Here is a 20,880-nt window from a genome sequence, read left to right on the forward strand (position 1 = left end):
GACATGTATCTAGGCAACGTTTCGCCATGGTTAAAATTGCCTAGTGTTTTATCGCTCAACGCCAACTGGAGACCACCTGAAACTAGGTTCGTTGCAGACATAAACAAAAGATGAGTTTCAAGGCAAAGCGATGCGGAGTGCAGTTCAGTCCTCCTTCCATAATTATAATTTATGAACACACGGAAACCAAATCGGTGCGAAAGAGAGTAATACCTGTGCGGAACTTCTCAAAATATTCTGGTAAGGCGAGACCATTGCTTTGCGACTCAAACATGTACTCGACTTTCTTTTCTTAATTAGTATTCTTTTCTTAATTAATAGTAACTTCTTTTTTTAATGGGAGTAAGTTCCTCTAAAGCACATTGTAAAGATAAGGGCTTTAAGGACGATCATAAATTTTAAGGCCTTGTATCGAAACCCTAATTATTTCAATTAATATTGAAATATTGGAGGAATAGGGGGTCCCCCAGGAGGTTAATCTGAGCCCATAGATTTTTGCCTCCACAGAGCAGTTTGACTCCATGGTGTCCTCTCTTCTTAAAATCCAGATCACAGCATGGCTGCCGAAAGGATGAAGAACCATCCCCGGCACAGGGACTACTTGACGGACGTGTCCCAGAGCCAGCTGGAGAGGCTTCACATCATCCTGCGAGATCACATGCAGGGCTTCAGTTTGGAGCACAGCCTGGCCTCGTTCAACCTGGACCTCGATGAAGACCTGAACAAACTGGACGATGAGGAGCTGGCCCGCAAGAAGGGCCTAATGGACCAACTGTTTGAGAGGAACCGGAGGCGTAAAGAGGACCCTGACTTTGTTTATGACCTGGAAAGGGATTTCACCAAGACCACCCAAGAAAAGTGCAGCTGGGATGAAGAGTCTGATGATGGATTCTGAAACTGTTCTCCAATCCTGTCTTTGTGTAGATGTCACCTGACATACTAATGTCCTACGAGATAACAGGAAAATCTGACTCATCTGAAGTCGACTACAATGCTTAATGTCCATCTAAAGTCATACACAGATGTTGAGTACTTCTTTTTAGGAAATATCTTCTTGCATGCTGTAAAGTGTATTCATTTTGTTGCCAGTTCATTAGGTGCACTTATCTAAAACAATTGCTGAAGCTCCAACAGCAGACTTTTATAGATGAATAACATGAGTGTTTTTCTTGTTGAAGTAAATCCAACCGTGTGGTACATAGAACGAGTATGAATTTTGTCATTCTGATAGAAAGTAATGCACCATTAGATAGATAACTTTATTGTCTGTTTCAGTTAAAAACAGAACTTTTTCTTCTGTCAAGGCTTAATTGAAATAGAGACAGACACATTCACAACATTAAAAAGAACGAACAGTCGGTACAGTGGTATATACCGATGTTTTGTGTTATTAAGGACAGCTATTGCAGAGGGGATGAAGGATTTTGGGTAGATGTTTTTCTTGGCCAGCGGTGTCCGGTACCAATGGTGGAGTGGATGGGGTCCTCAGTGATGAGGGTGGCTTTCCTCATCACTGAGCGGTGGTACAGTTCAGACAGAGAGCTGTTTGGGTGATTTTACTGGCCTGATTTATTATTCAGGGAAGAGTTTTGTTTTGTGTTTCATGGTCAGAAAATTAAACCAGGTTGAGATGTTATAGGTGATGATGGATTTAATGAGTGATTTAGAAATGAGAGTTAAAATGTCCTTGCTGATGTTAAAAGACCTGAGCTTCCTGAGCAGATAGAGACGCTGCTGGGCTTTTTTATTCACAGCATCCACATGAGGTCCAAAGGACAGGCAAGTGTCCATCTCCACACCGAGGTATTTAAAAGTTTCCACCTGCTCCACACCCAGATCGTGGATCTGCAGGGGCTCAAACAGGGGTTCGGGCAGGTCTGGGATTTTCCTTGCAGGCCCACAGCAGAGCTCCTTGGTTTTCAATGTGTTGAGCTCTAGTGAGTTCTCTGCAGATGTTTGGACCAGAGTGCCAACTTCCATTAGAAACGCCACTCAGTATGATACAAATCAACAGCACTGCATACTAAAGCCTCCAAAATGTCCATAGATTCAAGATCTCGAAAAGTTTCAGCTAGCAGAGCACATCACAATTCACATTTAGAGTAAGAGTATAATTTGTTGCGTATATGTGTGTATTTACATTTCTATAGCCACACCTTAGTTTGAGGGAGAAGAAGTGTCAGTGCTCCATAACGACTCCTTCCTGTGTGAAGTGTGAGCAACTACATGTGTCGCCTACCCCAGAGGATTACTGGTACCTGTGGGTGTGGACTGTGATATGGAGTCGTGTATTTGCAGTATGCAGTAGTCTCGGCATTTAATAACACAGTTAGAAACCACTGGGGGTAAATTAGTAAATCAAGTGAAACAACCCTGAGGTAATTTCAAACACACATCACATGTTCCAAGTCAATCTGCAATGAATGAAATAATGCATGAATAATAGTGAATATTTATTGGTTATAAAATATTGAAATTTACAAAATACAAAGACTTTGGCTCTTTTTATTTGTGGCTTACACCTAGATGATGATATTCACAGTTGAATACGAAAAAGGCTAAAATCCTATTAAATAAAATTTGAGTGCACACCAATAAGTAAGCAATACAACAAATATATCTTTGGAAAAACGTGTCCACAAAATATGGTTTCATATCATACAAAACATATATATATATATATATATTTCAATATGGTTTGAAGTGATGCACTATGGTAGAGTTTTAAATGAGATATAACTATATCATAAAACCAAGCCTGCAGTATCAAACCTCTTCAGGGGAAAATTTCATTCAAAGTGCTTAAATGCCTAATTCAGTTGACAAGAGACACTGACTGACCATTAGTACCACAATACATTCAAAAATGTCGCATGCTTTTTTTTTTTTGGAAAATTAAAGAATTAACTGACATTGCTTTGCTTGTTTGGTTTGAGCTAATCAAAACACTTTTTTTTTTTTTTTACACTGGTATCAATTGCAGTCATTTTTGCAGTGCTGATGTAGTCCCGAAGGAGGTAGGTAACTGAAAATCTGACACATAATTCCTCTTACCACCAAAATTTGGTAAGGATTTATGTGTTTAAAATTGTAAATTCTCAGCAGGCTATTAATTTGTTTAAAAAAATAGATCTTTATAAAATTGACATTTCAAGTAAGCTAAAGCCACAATCCAGGATTTCTGAGTATGTTAGTAATAACAATATGTACACCATGACTTCAGAGGAAGGACTTTCTGACTGGTAATAATTTGTGCAGTTTTTAAATCCACTGCCAAGACTACTTTACCCAGCGTGCACAAATAAAATACAGGTGAATTAATTATGTTAAAGCTATTAGACAAAGACAGCTGTCTGAAATCCAATAACACAGGCACGGTAACATAGATGGAAATGGTCTAATGGTGCCACAAGTGTAGCTATAGTCTGAATCCAGATTAGACCTTTAAAATAGCTGTATGACCCACCATTTCTATGGAGAGTTATAGTAACTGAAATATGTATATACTGTATATAACACTATTGAACTACACCAAAAATACGTACATGATTAGTTAAGTACTTGTGAAAGTGAAACTCATTTCTTCTTCTTGTCATGGGTGCACCTCGGACAAAACCTGACAGATTTAAGAGAGGGGAAGAAAGGAAAGATGTTGAGGCATGGAGCACAATCATGAGCTGTCTGCATTAATAATGACAATTCTTTTCATAAACAACTCTAGGTTAAATCCAAGATCTTACCATTTTCCTTTGGGTTTTGTGGCGAGATCAACACAAGCAAAGTGAAACCACTCAATCGGACACTGAAGGATGAAAAACAGTATCAGCATTAAGAATCTTTGGCTGAGACAGGCTGTCAAACACAGTGATAAACCAAATTTAAAACCAACATGTTTTTTTTTTTAACAAGAAAGACGAAAAGAACCTACATCTGGGTTATCGCATCCAATCATCTCTCCATATGACACCTGATGGCAGAGGCAGTACGTCGGCTCATTTGGATCGACCGGCATATCCAAAACGTCTGACGGCTGCATAGGCAGCAGAGCGTCACTCAAGTCTGGGCTACAAGTCCAACATGATAGAAAGAGCATGATTACGATTTAATATGACTATACAGGGAGCAAATTAATGACTTGTTGGTAATCTGTATGAACATCTGTGTGAACAATACAGGATTTTCAGGTCTGATAAAAATGTGAGGTGTAGATTCTGGACGCTGCTGCCTAGCAGACAATTGACCAGACTGAATGACTGAGCCAAAAGAGACCTGTTTTTCATCTTTTTCTTTCTGGGAGAGTCTTCATCAGAGCCTTTCCTTCCTCTTCCCCTGGATCCACGCTTCTCCCTCAGCCCTCGGGACTCACCCTCTGTGAAAAATATTGACATGTATAGATGCACAACATGTCTGTTTTGTAATGTCTTATAATGGAAGCATTTCAGTTATCCAACCTACTTTTTACTGCTCTTCCCTCTGTACTTTCGTAGCCGCTCACTTCCAGTTTTTCCTTTAGCTCATTCTCAAACCGTGCAAGGTCTGCGTCCAGTCTACGGATATGTTTGTCCACCTACAGTGAAAGGGATTTCATGTAGATTAGAACATGACCATGGATACAGTTTCATTTTAAAAACAATTCAGTACAAGAACGTGTGACTAAAAATACAGATATCCAAATGTTGACTCCATTAACTTTTATAATACTGAAACTAGATTAACAGTGGCAAGACATCCGTAGCATTTATTGACCAAATATCAACAGATTTTGGACTGACCATTTCATACGTCTGCATTGCAAGCTGGACTTTGTCATCACTGAACTCTTTACACTTGCTGTAGGCATTTTGGATCTTCTGCAGGTGTTCCACTCTCTGTTCTGAAGCCATGTTCTTCACAGTTGCAATATACTCTTCAGCCAGTTTGTCAATCTCTCCTTTCTTTTCTGCATAAAAACATGATTATAACACTTCTTCAAAAGCAGTATCAATTGCACAATACTTGTACTTTTACTGTTGTTGTTGTGTTATGTGGTACAACACAAGAATAAGATAACATAACATAAGAATGCTACACTTAGAGATCCTGCACACCTTCTCAGATGGTTTATGTAGCTAATAGATACTCTTCCAGAGCAGACATTTTGTAATGTCAAAGCAGGAAACATGCAATTAATTCATAACAATTTTAAAAATTTCATGAGATTTAATTATCACCTTCAGTCCTATTGTCCAGGTCCCGCATCAGAGTAAAGTTTCTCTGTAGCTCACATGGTAGGTTTTCAATACCTAGACAGGAGAATGACAAAGATGATTTTCTATCCCTTACACTTATTTACCCACTTAATCGATATAGTTTCACTCCAAGTAAAATAGCCCATCCTATACTGACTTTTCAAAACGTGTAATAATAATTCCTTTGTTTGTAACATTAAACCAAATGACTGTGGATGTAAAAAGGTCATAGTGCTATAATACCCAATGTTGCAGCTCTATGGAAATATTAAACCTCTTAGCTTACACTCATCATAATGTCCCAGAGCCAAAAGTGATATCTTCAAATTGCATTTTTTGTCTCATAAACCATCCAAAACCCATAGATTATGAATGACAAACAAAACTAGCAAATTCTTACATTTAAAAGGCTTGAACCAGCAAATACTTTTTGGCCTGATAAAAGCCTGAAATGATTAATCAATTATCAAAATAGTTGCCAAATATTTTTCTATGATCAACTAATTGTTGCAGCTCTATTAAATTGTTTAATGCAGTTTTTAAGAAACATAAAACAAGGAGGGGAGACTATTACAGGATCAAATACAAACTGCTAGGCATCAATTGCATTATAAAATAAAAATAATTGTGGTACAGCAATGCATACATTAAATCTCCGATTAAAATGTCTTTGTCTTTAAAAATAAAAGCAGTGTTAAGATTTTGCATTCACAATCGTTTTGGCATTTGGTTTATATATATGACGTTAAGCTCCCAGTGAGCTCAAGATTTATGGACTGCTTTGGGTTGCCTGAAAACAACGTTGTAGTAAAATACACCATGCTATGCATAATATTTACCTCAAAAACAGACATGGGTGCGCTGGCACAGGAACATAGTAAAGAGACGTTCACCCTATGGAAGTGTGTCACAGCTTGTGTGACGCACTTCAAATACCCCGCCCCGGCGCGCAACTGCTTACGAGAAACGCGGTTACCAACAGGTTGCAAATGCATGGCGTCTGTTATCCTACAGCAATCACCAATGACGGCCAGAACAGACACAATTCAAACGTTATAGTATGCTAAGTACAATGTCAACATTTTAAGTATTATGCAACCACTGCTAGTCACCTAGCTGCTAAGTTAACTTCTGTGTGAGAGATCACGAAACGGACACCGTCCAATAACTCTTGTGAAATGTGACATTTGCTTGGCTTGTGCTTACATTTAGATAGTCTGTGAGTGAGTTTAACACCATACGTGAAGAGTTTGCCCAACTTTATTCCACCGAAGGCTATATCGCGATGCTAATCAGTTAGCTAGCGAGCTAGTGACCTAACAGCTAATCTAGTTGCTAACGCGCTACTACGCTATCTGCCCGTCACCCAGCAAGCAAAAAAAGTCCTCAATACGGTAAAACTAAACCCCAAACAGACGTGAGATGTTCAAAGTGTTGATACCAATTCGGTGTATGTCGGATACTCACTGTCAAGGTAATGTTCCAAATATATAGCCGTCGCCATTTCAGGTTAGCTGTGTAGCTTCTGCGTTATTTCGCTAGCCTTGAAACTGTTGGTTGGAGAGCTTGCTTTATAACCCCGTGTTGCCCGTCAGCCAGTGGCTTTAATGTATTTGATACTGCCCGCAGTCGCAGGCTTCTCAGGGTAATGAAACGACGCTCACTGGTGCTGTCCCACAGAGTCGGTTTCCCTCCAGCACACATGCACTCTGAGCCCGTACAGGATACAACTTTCCAGCTTGTGTGAGCTTGTTACTCGCATGCGCAGCAGATAACGGCATGTCACATACAGTATACACCGAATAAAACTTTTCTCCTGCCAATCCTTTTAGCTCTGTATTGACGTGAAAACACAATTCCTTCTCCTGACCTCCCTGCTACAGTGCTTACTGTAATTTGACTTGCTTGTGCTTGACTTAATTTAAGTCAATACATCTACCCTGTCTCCGTGTGTACTTAGTCCGCCTGAGAAAACATCGAGTTCACCCAGGAATAGATAACCCAAAAAGCAATTAGTTACATTCGCAATCTCAAAACAACTTCATGATTATCGTTTGATGGCTGAGGAATTGCATTGGGTCCACTGTCTTTCGGTATAAACCACTAAGCCCGGTACGCGTTTACACATCGCCAGACCACAGTGTGTGCGCACTTGGGAACCCCGCACGAGCGTACCTCGCTGCGTTTGCTGGCATTTTCCAGCGAGTCAGCTGATGGCTTACGTCATTCAAAACAAACGCCTCCTTCCCCAAAGAGAGTGAACGCTCTGGAAGATGCTCCATGGGCGGGGTTAACGGCAGCTACTGACGGACCTGTCTACAGGCTGCGTCCAGGCTGTGTCCACTCGGTTTATTGGTCAGGCTTTTTGAGTCCAAGGAGGGCATCGTCTTTTTTGTACATCTCACTTCCGCGTTTTCTGTTTCCCCACGAAAGACTTCGCCTTTTCTTAAAACATAGCGTTAAATACTCAAGTAAGTAAACAGATGACACAACGCCTTCGCGACTAAATGTTGTAAGGTTTTAGGTAACTATGAACACTGTGAAGTAGTAGGTCAGGTGGCACACGACATGTTTAAACAATCGACGTTAGTTAACGCTAGCTAACTTCGATCGCGTTTGGTAAATTATTAGAGGACGTACACATACGATAAACTTATGAACTACCTCACATGATTGCGGGTTTGTTGTGGTTGACGTTACATTTAACGCTTTCTCTCCATTCCATTTTGTAATAAAAATAAATGAGGATGACATATTCACAACTGGCCTGTTATTGCTGGAAGCCATCATCTGTTGCCGTTAGGTTAGCTAGCTAACGTGCAGCGAGAATCAAAGTAACTGTCCGACGAGCTAATTGATACCTTAAACTGTCCTGACAGTTAGCTGCCTGGCTAACTTAAGCTTCTACTAATGTTGTAAAAACTATGTGGTGTCAAACGTTTGCGTTCATTAGCTCATATTAAGTTGCATAGTTTAATCTCGTGATAACTTATTTTTGTGGCGTTTTATCTGAGTTAGCTAAATCAATACAGCCAGTCATCTGCAAACAAGATCACTGTGTTCACTTCTAAATTTGGTTTTCAGTTTTCTTCTAAAAATATTGTAGACTTAGGATGACAATGCTATACCACGCCCAGTAATAGTGTAAGCCAATGTCATTAACTTTGTTTGTTTCATTTCTAACAAATACTGTTTATTTGTATATATGTTACTGTTTTAGGCGGTACCTCAAAGATGGCTATGGTAAAGAGTGGTTGGCTTCATCGACAAAGTGAGTAACAGAGACCTGACAGTTTCAACAGCATTTAATGAGTATTGTCTGCTATCCAGGTGGGCAAGATGCTGAGATATGGTATGACATCATGTGTACATAACTTCAGTTTGGATTTAACTTTACTGGAGCATATTTTCATTAAAGGTACCATACTGCGTCGGTGGAAAAGAAACTGGTTTGACTTGTGGGCTGATGGGCGGCTTGTGTTCTACAATGATCAACAACGGCGTGACATGGAGGATGACATCCACATGAGGGTCGACTGCATCAACATCCGCAACTCTGCTGCATGTCAAGGTACTTGTCACCTGTTGCACCTGACAGTTGTTTGTTTTGACTTTGTTGCTGTCTTTGAACGTGTCTCCTCCCTGTTTTTCCTGCTGTTTTTGCGTCTCAGAGCTGAATCCACCGGAGGGGAAGATGCGCGACGCCCTGCTCCAGATAGTCTGCAGAGACGGACGGGTCATCAGCCTGTGTGCAGACAGTGCGGATGATGCTCTGTAAGATGACACACACCTGCTGAGTCATGATTAATTATTTGGGCCTTTCTGTTTATGTTTCTGTGTTGGTGACGTTATAAGTTTCACTCTTTAGGTATTCTGTGTCTGCATTTACAGTGGAGACATTATTTTACATCCAAAGTGACATGGTTCATACTTTGTGTTGCAGGGCATGGACCATGGCACTTCAGGATGCAAGAATTAATACGGTGAGTTTCTGCTGCATCTCAAATTGAGACTGGCAGTTAGATATATTTCTCTTACTTGTTTCTGGCTGTCTGAAACAACTGACACTTTGTGTGTTTTCATTAAACACAATGATGCAACCTCACTGCAGTGGAACGGCCTGGAGTCCTATGTCTTTGAGGGTTTATCAGAATTGTTTGATGTTACCATTTGTCCAAACGTCATGTGCTCAGTTTTGTTGGTGTTCGTTCTCTGTTTTCAGGCGATGTGGCCTCATTTGTGTTGTTTTTTTTATTTTCAGGTTGTTGCTACTCCTCAGATCGGCTTTGCACAGGAGGTGATGGCATCTGCTCCTCCCCCTTACTCAGAATACGCTCCTCCTCCTCAGGTAAAGGCATAAACAGTATGCATATGACTAAAGTTAAGTTTAATCCTGATAGGCTAATGGCAGTGTGCCTGTGCATTTCAAGCTTCAACATTCTTTTCCTCCATAAATTGGCCAGACTCAGTTGTAAATCTCTGAATAGGATTGTTATCAGTGTTTTACAGTTTTAATACTTACGAGTCAGTGCTTACAGCTACAACAGCAGACAAGAATTGGAAATATTAGATTGGGCTATGTATAATATGAGTCCACTGTGTTCATAATTTGCATTGTATGTCACATTGTATATGTGCTGCACATGTTCTACTACACATTTTGACCTGGTTTGCCCTGTTGCTTAAGGGAAAGCCATGCCAATGAGCCAGGTAAAACCAAAAAGAAAACCGGCTACTACTGGTGTAGTAATGGAAGTGTTCAAAAGCTCCGCTAAGGAACATTTGTAAAATTAAGACTGACTCAAATGAGTAACGGGAAGGGCTCGCTATTGCTGGCATCCTGCAGAGGATCTCTATGGTCTTTTTGTTTGTCATTTTTCAGCAGGTTTATGCCCCAGGTCCATATGGAGAGTATGTTGCGCCTCCACCCCACGCTACACAGATTGTATACTCTTCTGACGGCCAGCCCTACGCTGTAGCTTATCCTTATCAGTACCAAGGTAAACAACTGCACATTTGATTAAACTTTACTTTTTGATGTTTTTTAAATTAACTAATTTAATCAAGTTTACGAGTCATCATTACAAAGTTAAATGAAGCCACATGCTGCTGCTGTTCTTTCTAGGTGGGTATGCTGCTCCTGGAGTGAACCATGTTGTTATCCGGGAACGCCAGCGTGACGATGGCGGCGATGTGGCTTTGGGCATGCTAGCTGGAGCAGCAACTGGTCTGGCACTTGGCTCTCTCTTCTCCGTCTTCTAGTGTCATGACTAATGTACATCTAGTAGCACACTCTTCCCCCGTATTTGCAGCGTTTGGCTTCTTCGCTGTGCCATCACATGAGTTTAAGTAAAATGTGTCTATTGGGCTACTTCCATCTATGAAGCATGATTGTGATGGGCAGTGAATTACTCCGTGTGTGTCCTATATACATATATACAGTAAATACTGTTAGCACTTTCTCAGATGCCCTATGCGGCAGTTTCCCAACCCCTTTGTGTTGTCTGAATATGAATGGTTTTAACCAAAAAAACAATTACTCACTTTGAGAGTTCATATGTACATTTCAGGTCCTCTCAGTGTTTCAGTTTGTTTGTGCATTATGAAGCATATTTATCCTTTATGTTTGCAGAATTGTCTTCACAGGCATGAATTGGTGTTTTATTTTTTTTTTTAGTTTGTGTCTTAATTTCTCTGTGTACTGTACCTTTACTTTGTTTTACATGCAATACTTGTTTATTTTGGTTGTGAATAATGCAGCGTTTCTTCGGCTCCTCGGCTTATTTGTGGTGGAGGCAGGCTGAGATGAGAGTTGTGTAAAGAGGAGTGCACGCACACAAAAAGCAATAATCAGTTACATTGTAGCATTTTGAGGTACCCTTTTGTTGGAATCTGCTTGTGACGAATGTCCGGTATAGTCGCCACCACAAGTGAGTCTACGTGTGAGGAAACGCTGCATTTACATGATGCGCATTGAAGTGAAAAGGGACATCACTCCTCCTTACTTATATATCTGCATGCATTATTTATGGTAATTTTTTTCATTGGCAGCTGTTTAATCACACTTTGCATTTCATTTGAAATGTGTTCGAATTTATACTTTGGTCTCATTTCAGTAGTTTTTTTGTGGTATGCACAAATACCAAGCAGGTTAATCAGTCTCTTTGAGATTTAGTTATATTTCAATTGGCCGGGACTTTTTTCACTCCAGGTGACTTGAATATTGTCAGATTTCCCCATTATTCATGCTAATTGTTACTCTATTTATTCATATTGAAATAGCAAGTTAGCATAGCTGTGTTTCAGACACGCTGCATATCTTAATCAGTAATTCTGAAGATGTATAAAACTTGGATTTCCAAATGATTTTAGCTTCTTCAGTTGATCAGCTTGTGCAAACAGCTTAACATTGATGTCATTTTTCTACAGGTCTTAAATTGTTTAACAAAGTGAAATTAATTAATTATATTTCTCTTATCAAATGTACTTATTAAATTATTATTTACCCTGCATTTAAAATAAAATATCTGACAGTTGACTAAGAGATGTCTAAAAGGTGACTATCCTGATCCACTTAGCCGCCGAGAGGCTGAATTAGGGGAAAAAGCATACCTTGCCCGACACGCTGGAGCCCTTACATCAGAAAAAACAGAGCACTTACATCAGAAAGGCAGGAATTCAATCTACAACTAAATCAAGCGGTCAGCAAAACGTAGCACTTCCTGTTCACCCCCTCTCAGTTCAAAAACCCAAACACCAGGTGAACAGCTGACTATACCACCTCTGATGCTGACGTACCACCACCACGTGACCCGCCTTCCCCGATGTGACAATACAATAATAACAATAAATTACTGCGGCTACAGCTGCCACAAAGAGCTGACCTCTACCTGCCGGCCCCTGATTATTACCATCACTACATAGCAATAAGTAATAATTACAGAATTTTAACCATATCAAAATTCATATAATAAACAAAATAATAAGCAGTACAATGCAGTTCGCTCTTTCTTACAATATTTGCTCTTTTCAACACAAGGCGATTTTCTTCTTAATCCAAATTGTCCATCATCTATTATGTGAGTTCTTGATGAATTCTTCCTTTAAGTCAAGTAAAGTCATGCCAGGACAGAGGTTACTAGCACTGACCTTTCTTCAGAGTGAATAACCACTCAAGTCAAGTCAAACAAACAAAAACAGACAAAGGTGAAGCCAAAAGAAACAGACTTCACAACAATGCAGACTCCTGAAGAAGGCAAATTTTGGTCACAGGCCTGCAGAGAGTGCTGGTCCGGGTCTTGATGCGGACCTGCTGTACCAGTCCTTTTCGATCTGGCGCTACCTCCGTAACCCTTCCGATAATCCAGGAATTCCGAGGTGCAGAATCATCCACTATAAGCACTATGTCCCCAGGGATGAAGTTACGTTTGATTTTTGCCCATTTCTGTCGCTCCTGTAGCTGTGGCAAATATTCCTCAGTCCACCTTTTCCAAAACAGGTCAGAAATGTATTGTTCCTGCTTCCATCTCCGGCGTGCATAACTGTCATCCTTGTGAAACAAACAGGGTGGAAGACTGGGCTTGGATTTGAGGAGAAGAAGGTGGTTGGGTGTAAACTCTGCCAGTAGACAAACCTGCCATTTGCTGTTGTCCTGCAACTTCATGTAGCCAGCGACAAATGACACACTTAGCCAAGACTTTCCTTATGGCAACACTAGTCGAAGGAATTCAATAGCGCCGAGGAGGTCGTCGACATAAAAACTGTGCATGATAGTTTCAAACACCTGTTGGCTAAAAAGCTCCTTGTTATCTTTGGCGCATCTCCATAGAGCAAAATCAGCGCAGCTTGGTGATGATGTAGCTCCAAACAAATGCATGACCATACTGTACTCTGCCATATCTCTTTTGAAGTCTCCATTGGGCCACCAAAGGAAGCGCAGCAAGTCCACTTCTTCCTCTGGGACACAGACCTGATGGAACATAGCCTCAATGTCAGACATCAGAACAATGGGCTCCTTTCTAAACCTTGTCAAGACACCAATCAGTGTGGTTGTGAGGTCAGGTCCTTGCAGAAGATGCACATTAAGCGACACATCTTTGTATGATGCCCCACAATCAAAAACAACACGGATCTTCTTTTTCTGGGGATGGTATACCCCATGATGAGGGATATACCGCACCTTGTCGTCACTGCAGCCCACATCTGAGTGTGGCACTCTCTCAGCATATCCATTTTTGATCAGGTCGTTCATGAATGCAGTGTAGTCTTTGTGGAATGATTGCATCCCTGATAAACCTCCTTTTCAGGCTGGGGGTGCGTTGCTCAGCCATTTTGTGGTTGTTGGTCATTTCAGCCTCGGCTTTGAGACGCACAGAAGCAGCAGATGAAACCTTAGATCTTGAGCCACTCAACTTGCTGCTCAGACTGGATTGTCTTTGAAGTTTTTTTTGGCTTCACCTTTGTTTGTTTTTGTTTGTTTGACTTGACTTGAGTGGTTATTCACTCTGAAGAAAGGTCAGTGCTAGTAACCTCTGTCCTGACATGACTTTACTTGACTTAAAAGAAGAACTCACTCAAGAACTCACATAATAGATGATGGACAATTTGGATTAAGAAGAAAATTGCCTTGTGTTGAAAAGAGCAAATATTGTAAGGAAGACGGAATTGCATTGTACTGTTTTATTATTTTGTATATGATATGAGTTTTGATATGGTTAAAATTCTGTAAATATTATTTATTGCTATGTAGTGATGGTAATAATCGGGGGCCAGCATGTAGAGGTCAGCTCTTTGTGGCAGCTGTAGCCGCGGTAATTTATTGTTGTTACTATTGTATTGTCACATCCGCGTAGGTGGGTCACGTGGTGGTGGTACGTCAGCATCAGAGGTGGTATAGTCAGCTGTTCACCTGGTGTTTGGGTTTTTGAACTGAGAGGGGGTGAACAGGAAGTGCTACTTTTTGCTGTCCGCTTGATTTTGTTGTAGATGGAATTCCTGCCTTTCTGATGTAAGGGCTCTGTCTTTGACAATTAAATATAGTATTCACAAAGTTAATGATGACTCCAGTTTTTTGGTTTTGTGTTGTTTATTTAACCCTGAGATTTCCGTTGACAGAACATGTCATGTTGGATACAACAAACGTGCAAATGACCACTTCAAGTTTTATTTATGTAACCAGACACCTCTTTAAACCCCAAAAGAAACTCTTTAATAAAGAAATACTTCAAACCCAATGGCAACACAGCTGATATATATTGACAGGATCGATAAGGAATTCATACAGTAATCAACAACTAAAGCCTGACAGTTGAAACTGCAGAAGCGTAGTAAATACAGCTCTCTGGCCAAAGTTAATCAGAATTTAGAAAAATAGTTTTTAAAGCATAATTGTATATAATACAATAATATACAATATTTTATATGTAATGGCAAAATTTTGTAAATACAAACCCAAAAGGCCCTTTTGAAGCTGATAACAATGTTGTATGTAGTGAAATAAAAACAACCAGCGAAAGTAAACATGTTTAAAACATAGTAAGTGTTCATAAATTTTATGGTATAAATTCCCAATTACAAAAGCCCCTAAACTGATTGTGTTTAAGTGTCGTAAAACTGTCATATAGACTATATTAGGATGTTGTGTTGAAAATGTGCATTTACCACCTGTTGCATCATCACTACTGCACATACTTTTAAACAGATTGTACATTTTCCTTTGAAAAAACAAAGATAATCAGTTTGGCTTAAGACACCCAAAATAAAATCATTATGTAAAAGAAATATGAAACCTTACAAATGTGTAGGTGTAAACATGAGCTTCACTGGATTGACAAATTAGTGCTAAAAAGTGCTGAAACAGTTGATTAACTGATCAACAAAAAAGTCATCAATTAAGAATTTGATAATCGATTAATCATTTTAGTCCATTTTCCAGTCATAAAGGCAAACAGCTGTTACAGCAACTTCATCTAAAACTGTAATAGTAGCTTGCTTCTCTGTTGCTTTGCATCTTTCAGACAAGTAAAACTTTGGGCTCCAGAAACTTGTAATGAACATTTTCCATCATTTTAGACGCTTTATAGACCAAAAGATTAATTGAATAATCAAAAGCTTAACTGACAGTGAAAATAATTGCTAGCTAGCCTGAGTGTTGCTAGCCCTCTTGACCAAAATCCTCAGTAAACTTCTTCAGCTTCTCCAAGTCCTGCTCATTCACTGTCGGCTTGGTGCTCGTCACCGACCTCATCATGTCAGCCTGCACGGAAAATACCAGAGAGGGCACAATAAATGCTGATCTCAGCAGTCGTCCGTGTTTATCGATAACCCGACAGATGATAGATGACATGCACGGATTTTCTCTCCTGGCAAAAATTATTTTCTTACCATGCACACGACTGGCTCGAGAAGCTTCTCCCCAGGGACGTCAATCCACGTCATCTCTATGGCGTCGGGATCACCTGGCGAACACGGAGTCAGGAGGTCTTCCACCACAACGCCAGGATTGTTGCATGATGACCCCCGAACCTTAGAGGGGCACAGAAGATACTGGATTATATACCGGGTAGCTCATTTTGTAGCGTCCCCGCTGCATAGTTTAGTCGAATAGGCTAGTTTAAGGTCTGAATGAAAAGCTACTTCATATTTCTTTAATTAATAATGTCTATTTAGTGTCTCCCAGTGTTCAGGCAGTTGGAAACTGTTCCACTTGATGCATAAAAGTCTACATTTATTATGTCATTACAATTTAGAAAAGAAATGTATTTCATTATATATACTGATTCAGGTTCTGGTTCATCTGCTTGTACTTACAACCCCCAAAGCAGCGATGGAGTTCTTGCACTGATGAACAAAAGAGATTCAGAGACTACAACCATGCTAGCGGCTCACAGACAATGCTAACACTTGAGGTATTTTCAGTTGGTATACATGTTCACCATGTATGTAACCAATGTTTACACTATAAAATATGCTAATTTGCAATAATCACATGGGGTTGTCATTAGTTTTGCAGATATTTAGTCATAAACCAAACTGTTGACCCGATGATACTGTTACTGTGTTTTTACCTTTTTGAAGTGTGTGGCTGACTGAACCTTCCTGACAGGCTGCATGAGGGCATCTCTAACAATAATGCTGATGTCGGCTCCAGAATAGGCCTCTGTCCGTTTGCCCAGAGTGACGAAGTCCTCCTCTGTCAGGTCGTTGGGCGTGGAGCCCAGGTGCAGTCTGAACATGAAGGAGCGAGCGTGCTCCTCGGGCAGAGGAATGTAGATTCGCTTTTCAAACCTAACACAGACAAAACATTTAATCAGCCATTACGAAGCATTTAACCTCCTGAAGTTTAGTCTTTAATTAAAGCAACCTTCTCCTGATTGCTGAGTCCAGTGTCCAGGGTATATTTGTGGCTCCCAGGACCAGGATCCCATCATTATCATTTCCAACACCTGAGACGAGAAGGAAATTTGTTACACCTCATAAACAGAGTGCTGAGACTCAGCTCAGATTTCCAGGTCATCTCTTCTTGCTCACCCTGCATCTGGACGAGGAACTCGGTCTTGATTCTGCGCGCCGCTTCGCTCTCGTTGTCACTCCTGGAGCTGCAGAGGGAGTCGATCTCATCGATGAAAATGATCGATGGCTTGTGTTCTCGGGCTAACGAGAACAGGTTCTTTACCAACCTGGGCGAAGACAAGAGGGCGGAGAAACAATAGAAGTTTATTGTCAGTTTATCATATTCCCGGTTTTAATATCATGTAAAGAAGCCGGGCCTCACTTTTCACTTTCCCCCAGCCACTTGGACACAAGGTCGGAGGAAGAGATGGAGAAGAAGGTGGACTTGTTGGCTTCTGTGGCTACCGCCTTGGCCAGGTAGGACTTCCCAGTTCCTGGAGGGCCAAACAGAAGGATGCCCCGCCAAGGAGTTCGCTTTCCTACATAAACATATACTCTATTATTAAATATTCTTCGCTTTCAGGAGATTTATAGTTGCTGCTCTGGCATTCAGTACCTGTGAACAGGTGAGGGAATTTGATGGGCAGGATCACAGCTTCTTTTAGGGCTTCTTTGGCTCCCTCAAGTCCGGCCACATCGTCCCACTTAATGTTTGGCTTCTCCATGACAATGGCACCTGTAAGAGAGATGGGTTTGATAAAGGCTTTATAGATCATAGCATTGATTATTTTCTGACCCGCCACATTGTGTCATTTACCTAAGAGCTGATTTTGGAACTTCTTTTTCTCCTCGTCCTCCCCATCACCACTTTCATTCCTGAAATTAAAGGACACCCCACATTGTTATTTACGGATACTTTCATGAATAGTGAACAATTATGTGTATTTCTTTTAGGGGTATGCAGTACACTCAGTTCTTCAGATCCCATTGGAGGCTCCTGAAAAAGGCTTTGTTACTGAGTACTAACTATAAGGAAAAGGGAGAAATGTTCATTTGGTGGACCTTTAACTAAATAATTTCTATTAAGTAAAACATGTATCTATAGATAGTATAGTTTTCCCTAATGTCTTAGAGTGGATGGGAATAACTGAAACTGGGATGCAGTGATCCACGACTTAAAGTGAGGGGGCTAATGGCTCCTTCCCTTCCTGTGCCACAGCTGTCGTCCATTTTCAGGTAAAAATGCTAAATTCTACAGTATACAGAGAGGTGAACATTTCAACAAATCTTTAGTACGTTTCCAATAATAAATGACTACGTTGTCTCTATTTTTACAACAAAATGTCTCCAGGTAAACTGTTGAAAATCAGCTGAATGTAAACAAGTCACCGCAGCAACAAACACCGGGATACGGACTCATTTCACAGTCTTATTGACCGGCCGGTCTCACCCTTTGTCATCAGACTGGGACTCTTTGACAGGTTTGGCCGGAGGTCCCTTCTCCTTTTTCCTCAGATATTCCTTCAGCTCCTCGGCTCTGTCCAGGTAGTCTGCACACTTGGCCCTGATGCTCTGTGCACTTCGGTCCCCCTGCACCTCATCTACAACACAGTAAGTAGCTCAGACCATCGTGCTGGGTTGAACAGAAGTGGAGTTTAGAGATGCACAATGTGGATTTTGTTTCTGCTGATACAGATAACTGATAAGGTGGACGATTGAATATTCCATAGCTCTGACTTAACTAAATCTAACTGGCATCACTATATAAGATATGCTGTGCTAAAACATTTTGCAGTTGCAAAGGCTCTATTTAATTATTAGAATAATACATAATAATATAAATTTCCCATTTCACTTGTTTATTTGGCTCACATCACAATTAACAACAACTCAAGTTTCCTGAACTTGTACACAGCACTGACAAATCTACTATTTGGATCTAACCATGCACAAAATCGTTCAATCATCTGCACACTGAGAAGAAAATTCCTACGTGGGAATTTATGAGTCGACTCATGTGAATCATATCTTAATGTGTCCCTATGGTCCAGCATATGTTAGACAAACCCTCAACAACAAATACCAGAGTGCAAAACTGCAATTTTACAATATGGATTATGCAGCTGCAAAAACATCAAGCTGAAGCAAATCACAGTTCAGCCTCTTCATTAAAATTCTGGTGGGTTGAGAAAGCCATGATGCCCACTAGAGGAGGGGGTGTTGTAAAGAAACTGGCCCACAGAGAAATGTTTTGGATGTACACACTCAACACTCTGACAGCAAATTGACTTAATGATGATCTCAATGTGAATGTGACCGCTGATCACTTCAGGATGCAGGATCATCCTTAAGATCATGCTACAACAGAAAATCAACGGGTTTCATTCAAATGTCCCTTTATTGCCATCTAGTGTACAGTCCAAATAGTGAATCAATGATGACCAGAAACAGTGTTTTGGGAAGTTTGTAACTTGTATTTTAACTATTTATACACTCTCAGCTGTGTACCAACTCTGCTCTTGTGTATATTACCAAACTGAACCTGTAAACTTCAAACACTCTGATGAAAGCTCTGTGCCTAAATGCATAGACATTTTCTCCTCCTTCACTTAAAACCTTTGAATATGTTTGGAACACGCTCACTGGATTTTTTGTTTAGCACTTCACTGACAATCCCAGTGTTGAAGCAAAACCTCCTTTTCAGTAAATTGCCAATCATTGGTTGATAATTTATCATCTATTGTGCATCCGCTGTGGAATTTAAACAATAAAATTCACACAAGTATTGTGAGAAATTGAATTAAACACTGATGGGAGTCATAAGTGAAGATCCTCACACTTGATAACATGAAGGAAGTATTGCACTGCACTCTGATAACATCTGAGGGCCTCCTCGTAGTTCTGGGCTTTGTCCTCCTTCGTAGCTTTGGAAGCGAGATCGATAGCTTTCTGAGAACGACAGGCAACATGAGAAAGAAGAGTTTAGGAAATCTTGTGATAAGGCACCCTTTAAAGGTTTAAAGTAGTGGCTATTGTGTTTATTAATGATTAATAACAAGTTTGCACATGCTTTAAAGTTAAAAGCTAATAATACAAACAATTTTTGTGTTACCAGGTTGAGAGGTTGTGTACTAGTGTATATGTTTTTTATTTGGTAAAAGCTCCTTTATAAATGTTGTAAATATGTTAATCAATTAACTCTCTAGTTATTTAACTATTATGCAACATACAAAGCTGAGTGTCTTACCAGAGAGTGGCACTGAAAGGGCAGTTGTGGATAAAGAAGTCTGATCATTTAGTAAAATAAAAAATACTACATCAGAGGAAAAATACTAAATCCTACTTAAGTAAAGATTCAGAAGTATTATTAGCAAAATGTACTATTGTAGCATGCTAATTTTTACTGGTGTCAGTTGTGGGGTGGAGGTGATTTTAGCTACTCTACGTGCAGCCAGAATCTGCGGGGTCTTGACATGATTAATGTAAGAGGAAAGAAGCAGAAAAACAAAGTTCTGATACACAAATTTGTATCCACATTATGTGTTGCTTCTCCAGTGAAATACTGCTTAATTTGAGGTCTTGAGCTTCAAACACTTGAATGGGGAAATGTCTCTCTGCTGACGACCAGGCAATGCTTCAAACACAGTACTCAATACTTTCCACCACTACTAAGGAGTAAGCATCAGCCAAACGGATTTTTCGCAACCTGGCAACCCAGACGTTGTTATCAGCTTCTGCTTAGCTGATCAACAGAGCAATAACTCAACAGCTAAGTGGTTTAATAACCATTAACAAAGCTGATATAGTTAGTTAAATCCTTGTACCGCCTATAGCTCCTCTTTTTAACATTTACGCAAGCTGAATCATTCATTTTAAATCACCCAAAAATGACAATAGCACGTTAATTTGAAAGCCATATTGTTAACTTTATGTTCTGATAACATTCTAATGTAACCAGGTAGCTAACCTTAGCTTAGTAAACGTTTGTCACTCACCTGTAAATTACCACCAGCCATTAGGTTTTGATATGTCGGTTAAACTTAAGTCTGTCGTTTTAGAAAAAGCTGTAAACCCGCCAACTCTTTTTTTCCGCTGCTACTAATGTTTAATTTGAGAACAACTTCAATCGCAAAACATCCTTAAAAGTTTGTCTCTTCCGCATCAACAAAAGCTGGACTGTCACTTCCGCGGTGGTCACGTGACAATGTTATTGTTGTCTTCATCAGCTGCAGATTCAGGAGATATTTCAGTCAAACTCATA

General features: G+C 40.1%; 4 protein-coding genes across 5 annotated transcripts; 2 read left to right on the plus strand and 2 right to left on the minus strand.

Moving 5' to 3' along the window:
- The first annotated feature begins 16 nt into the window (after positions 1-16).
- On the plus strand, positions 17-2,583 carry cep19 (centrosomal protein 19). The gene is made up of 2 exons (XM_041934896.1): positions 17-240; positions 549-2,583. The coding sequence occupies exons 1-2, from the start codon at positions 111-113 to the stop codon at positions 893-895; spliced, it is 477 nt and encodes a 158-aa protein (XP_041790830.1). The 5' UTR covers positions 17-110; the 3' UTR covers positions 896-2,583.
- On the minus strand, positions 2,435-7,272 carry ing5a (inhibitor of growth family, member 5a). The gene is made up of 8 exons (XM_041934895.1): positions 6,696-7,272; positions 5,211-5,282; positions 4,773-4,939; positions 4,456-4,567; positions 4,270-4,369; positions 3,929-4,064; positions 3,741-3,802; positions 2,435-3,616 (listed from the first exon to the last, which is right to left on the minus strand). Exons 1-8 carry the CDS (start codon positions 6,730-6,732, stop codon positions 3,577-3,579), a joined length of 726 nt encoding a protein of 241 aa, XP_041790829.1. The 5' UTR covers positions 6,733-7,272; the 3' UTR covers positions 2,435-3,576.
- A 250-nt stretch (positions 7,273-7,522) lies between these two features.
- Positions 7,523-11,770, plus strand: plekhb2 (pleckstrin homology domain containing, family B (evectins) member 2). 2 transcript variants are annotated; one of them, XM_041935164.1, is made up of 8 exons: positions 7,523-7,699; positions 8,449-8,499; positions 8,647-8,799; positions 8,900-9,002; positions 9,172-9,211; positions 9,490-9,576; positions 10,111-10,228; positions 10,354-11,770. In XM_041935164.1, exons 2-8 carry the CDS (start codon positions 8,463-8,465, stop codon positions 10,488-10,490), a joined length of 675 nt encoding a protein of 224 aa, XP_041791098.1. In that variant the 5' UTR covers positions 7,523-7,699; positions 8,449-8,462; the 3' UTR covers positions 10,491-11,770. The 2 variants fall into 2 exon arrangements, with proteins under 2 accessions (XP_041791098.1, XP_041791099.1); XM_041935165.1 differs by having other exon boundaries at positions 10,114-10,228.
- A 2,524-nt stretch (positions 11,771-14,294) lies between these two features.
- On the minus strand, positions 14,295-20,811 carry LOC121605155 (vacuolar protein sorting-associated protein 4B-like). The gene is made up of 11 exons (XM_041934951.1): positions 20,615-20,811; positions 19,457-19,568; positions 18,070-18,220; positions 17,437-17,495; positions 17,236-17,355; positions 17,002-17,158; positions 16,758-16,906; positions 16,591-16,672; positions 16,295-16,514; positions 15,612-15,752; positions 14,295-15,483 (listed from the first exon to the last, which is right to left on the minus strand). Exons 1-11 carry the CDS (start codon positions 20,633-20,635, stop codon positions 15,382-15,384), a joined length of 1,314 nt encoding a protein of 437 aa, XP_041790885.1. The 5' UTR covers positions 20,636-20,811; the 3' UTR covers positions 14,295-15,381.
- Between the last annotated feature and the right edge of the window lie 69 nt (positions 20,812-20,880).

The sequence above is a fragment of the Chelmon rostratus genome, chromosome 4 (assembly GCF_017976325.1).
Source record: "Chelmon rostratus isolate fCheRos1 chromosome 4, fCheRos1.pri, whole genome shotgun sequence".
Classification (NCBI taxonomy): Eukaryota; Metazoa; Chordata; class Actinopteri; order Chaetodontiformes; family Chaetodontidae; genus Chelmon; species Chelmon rostratus.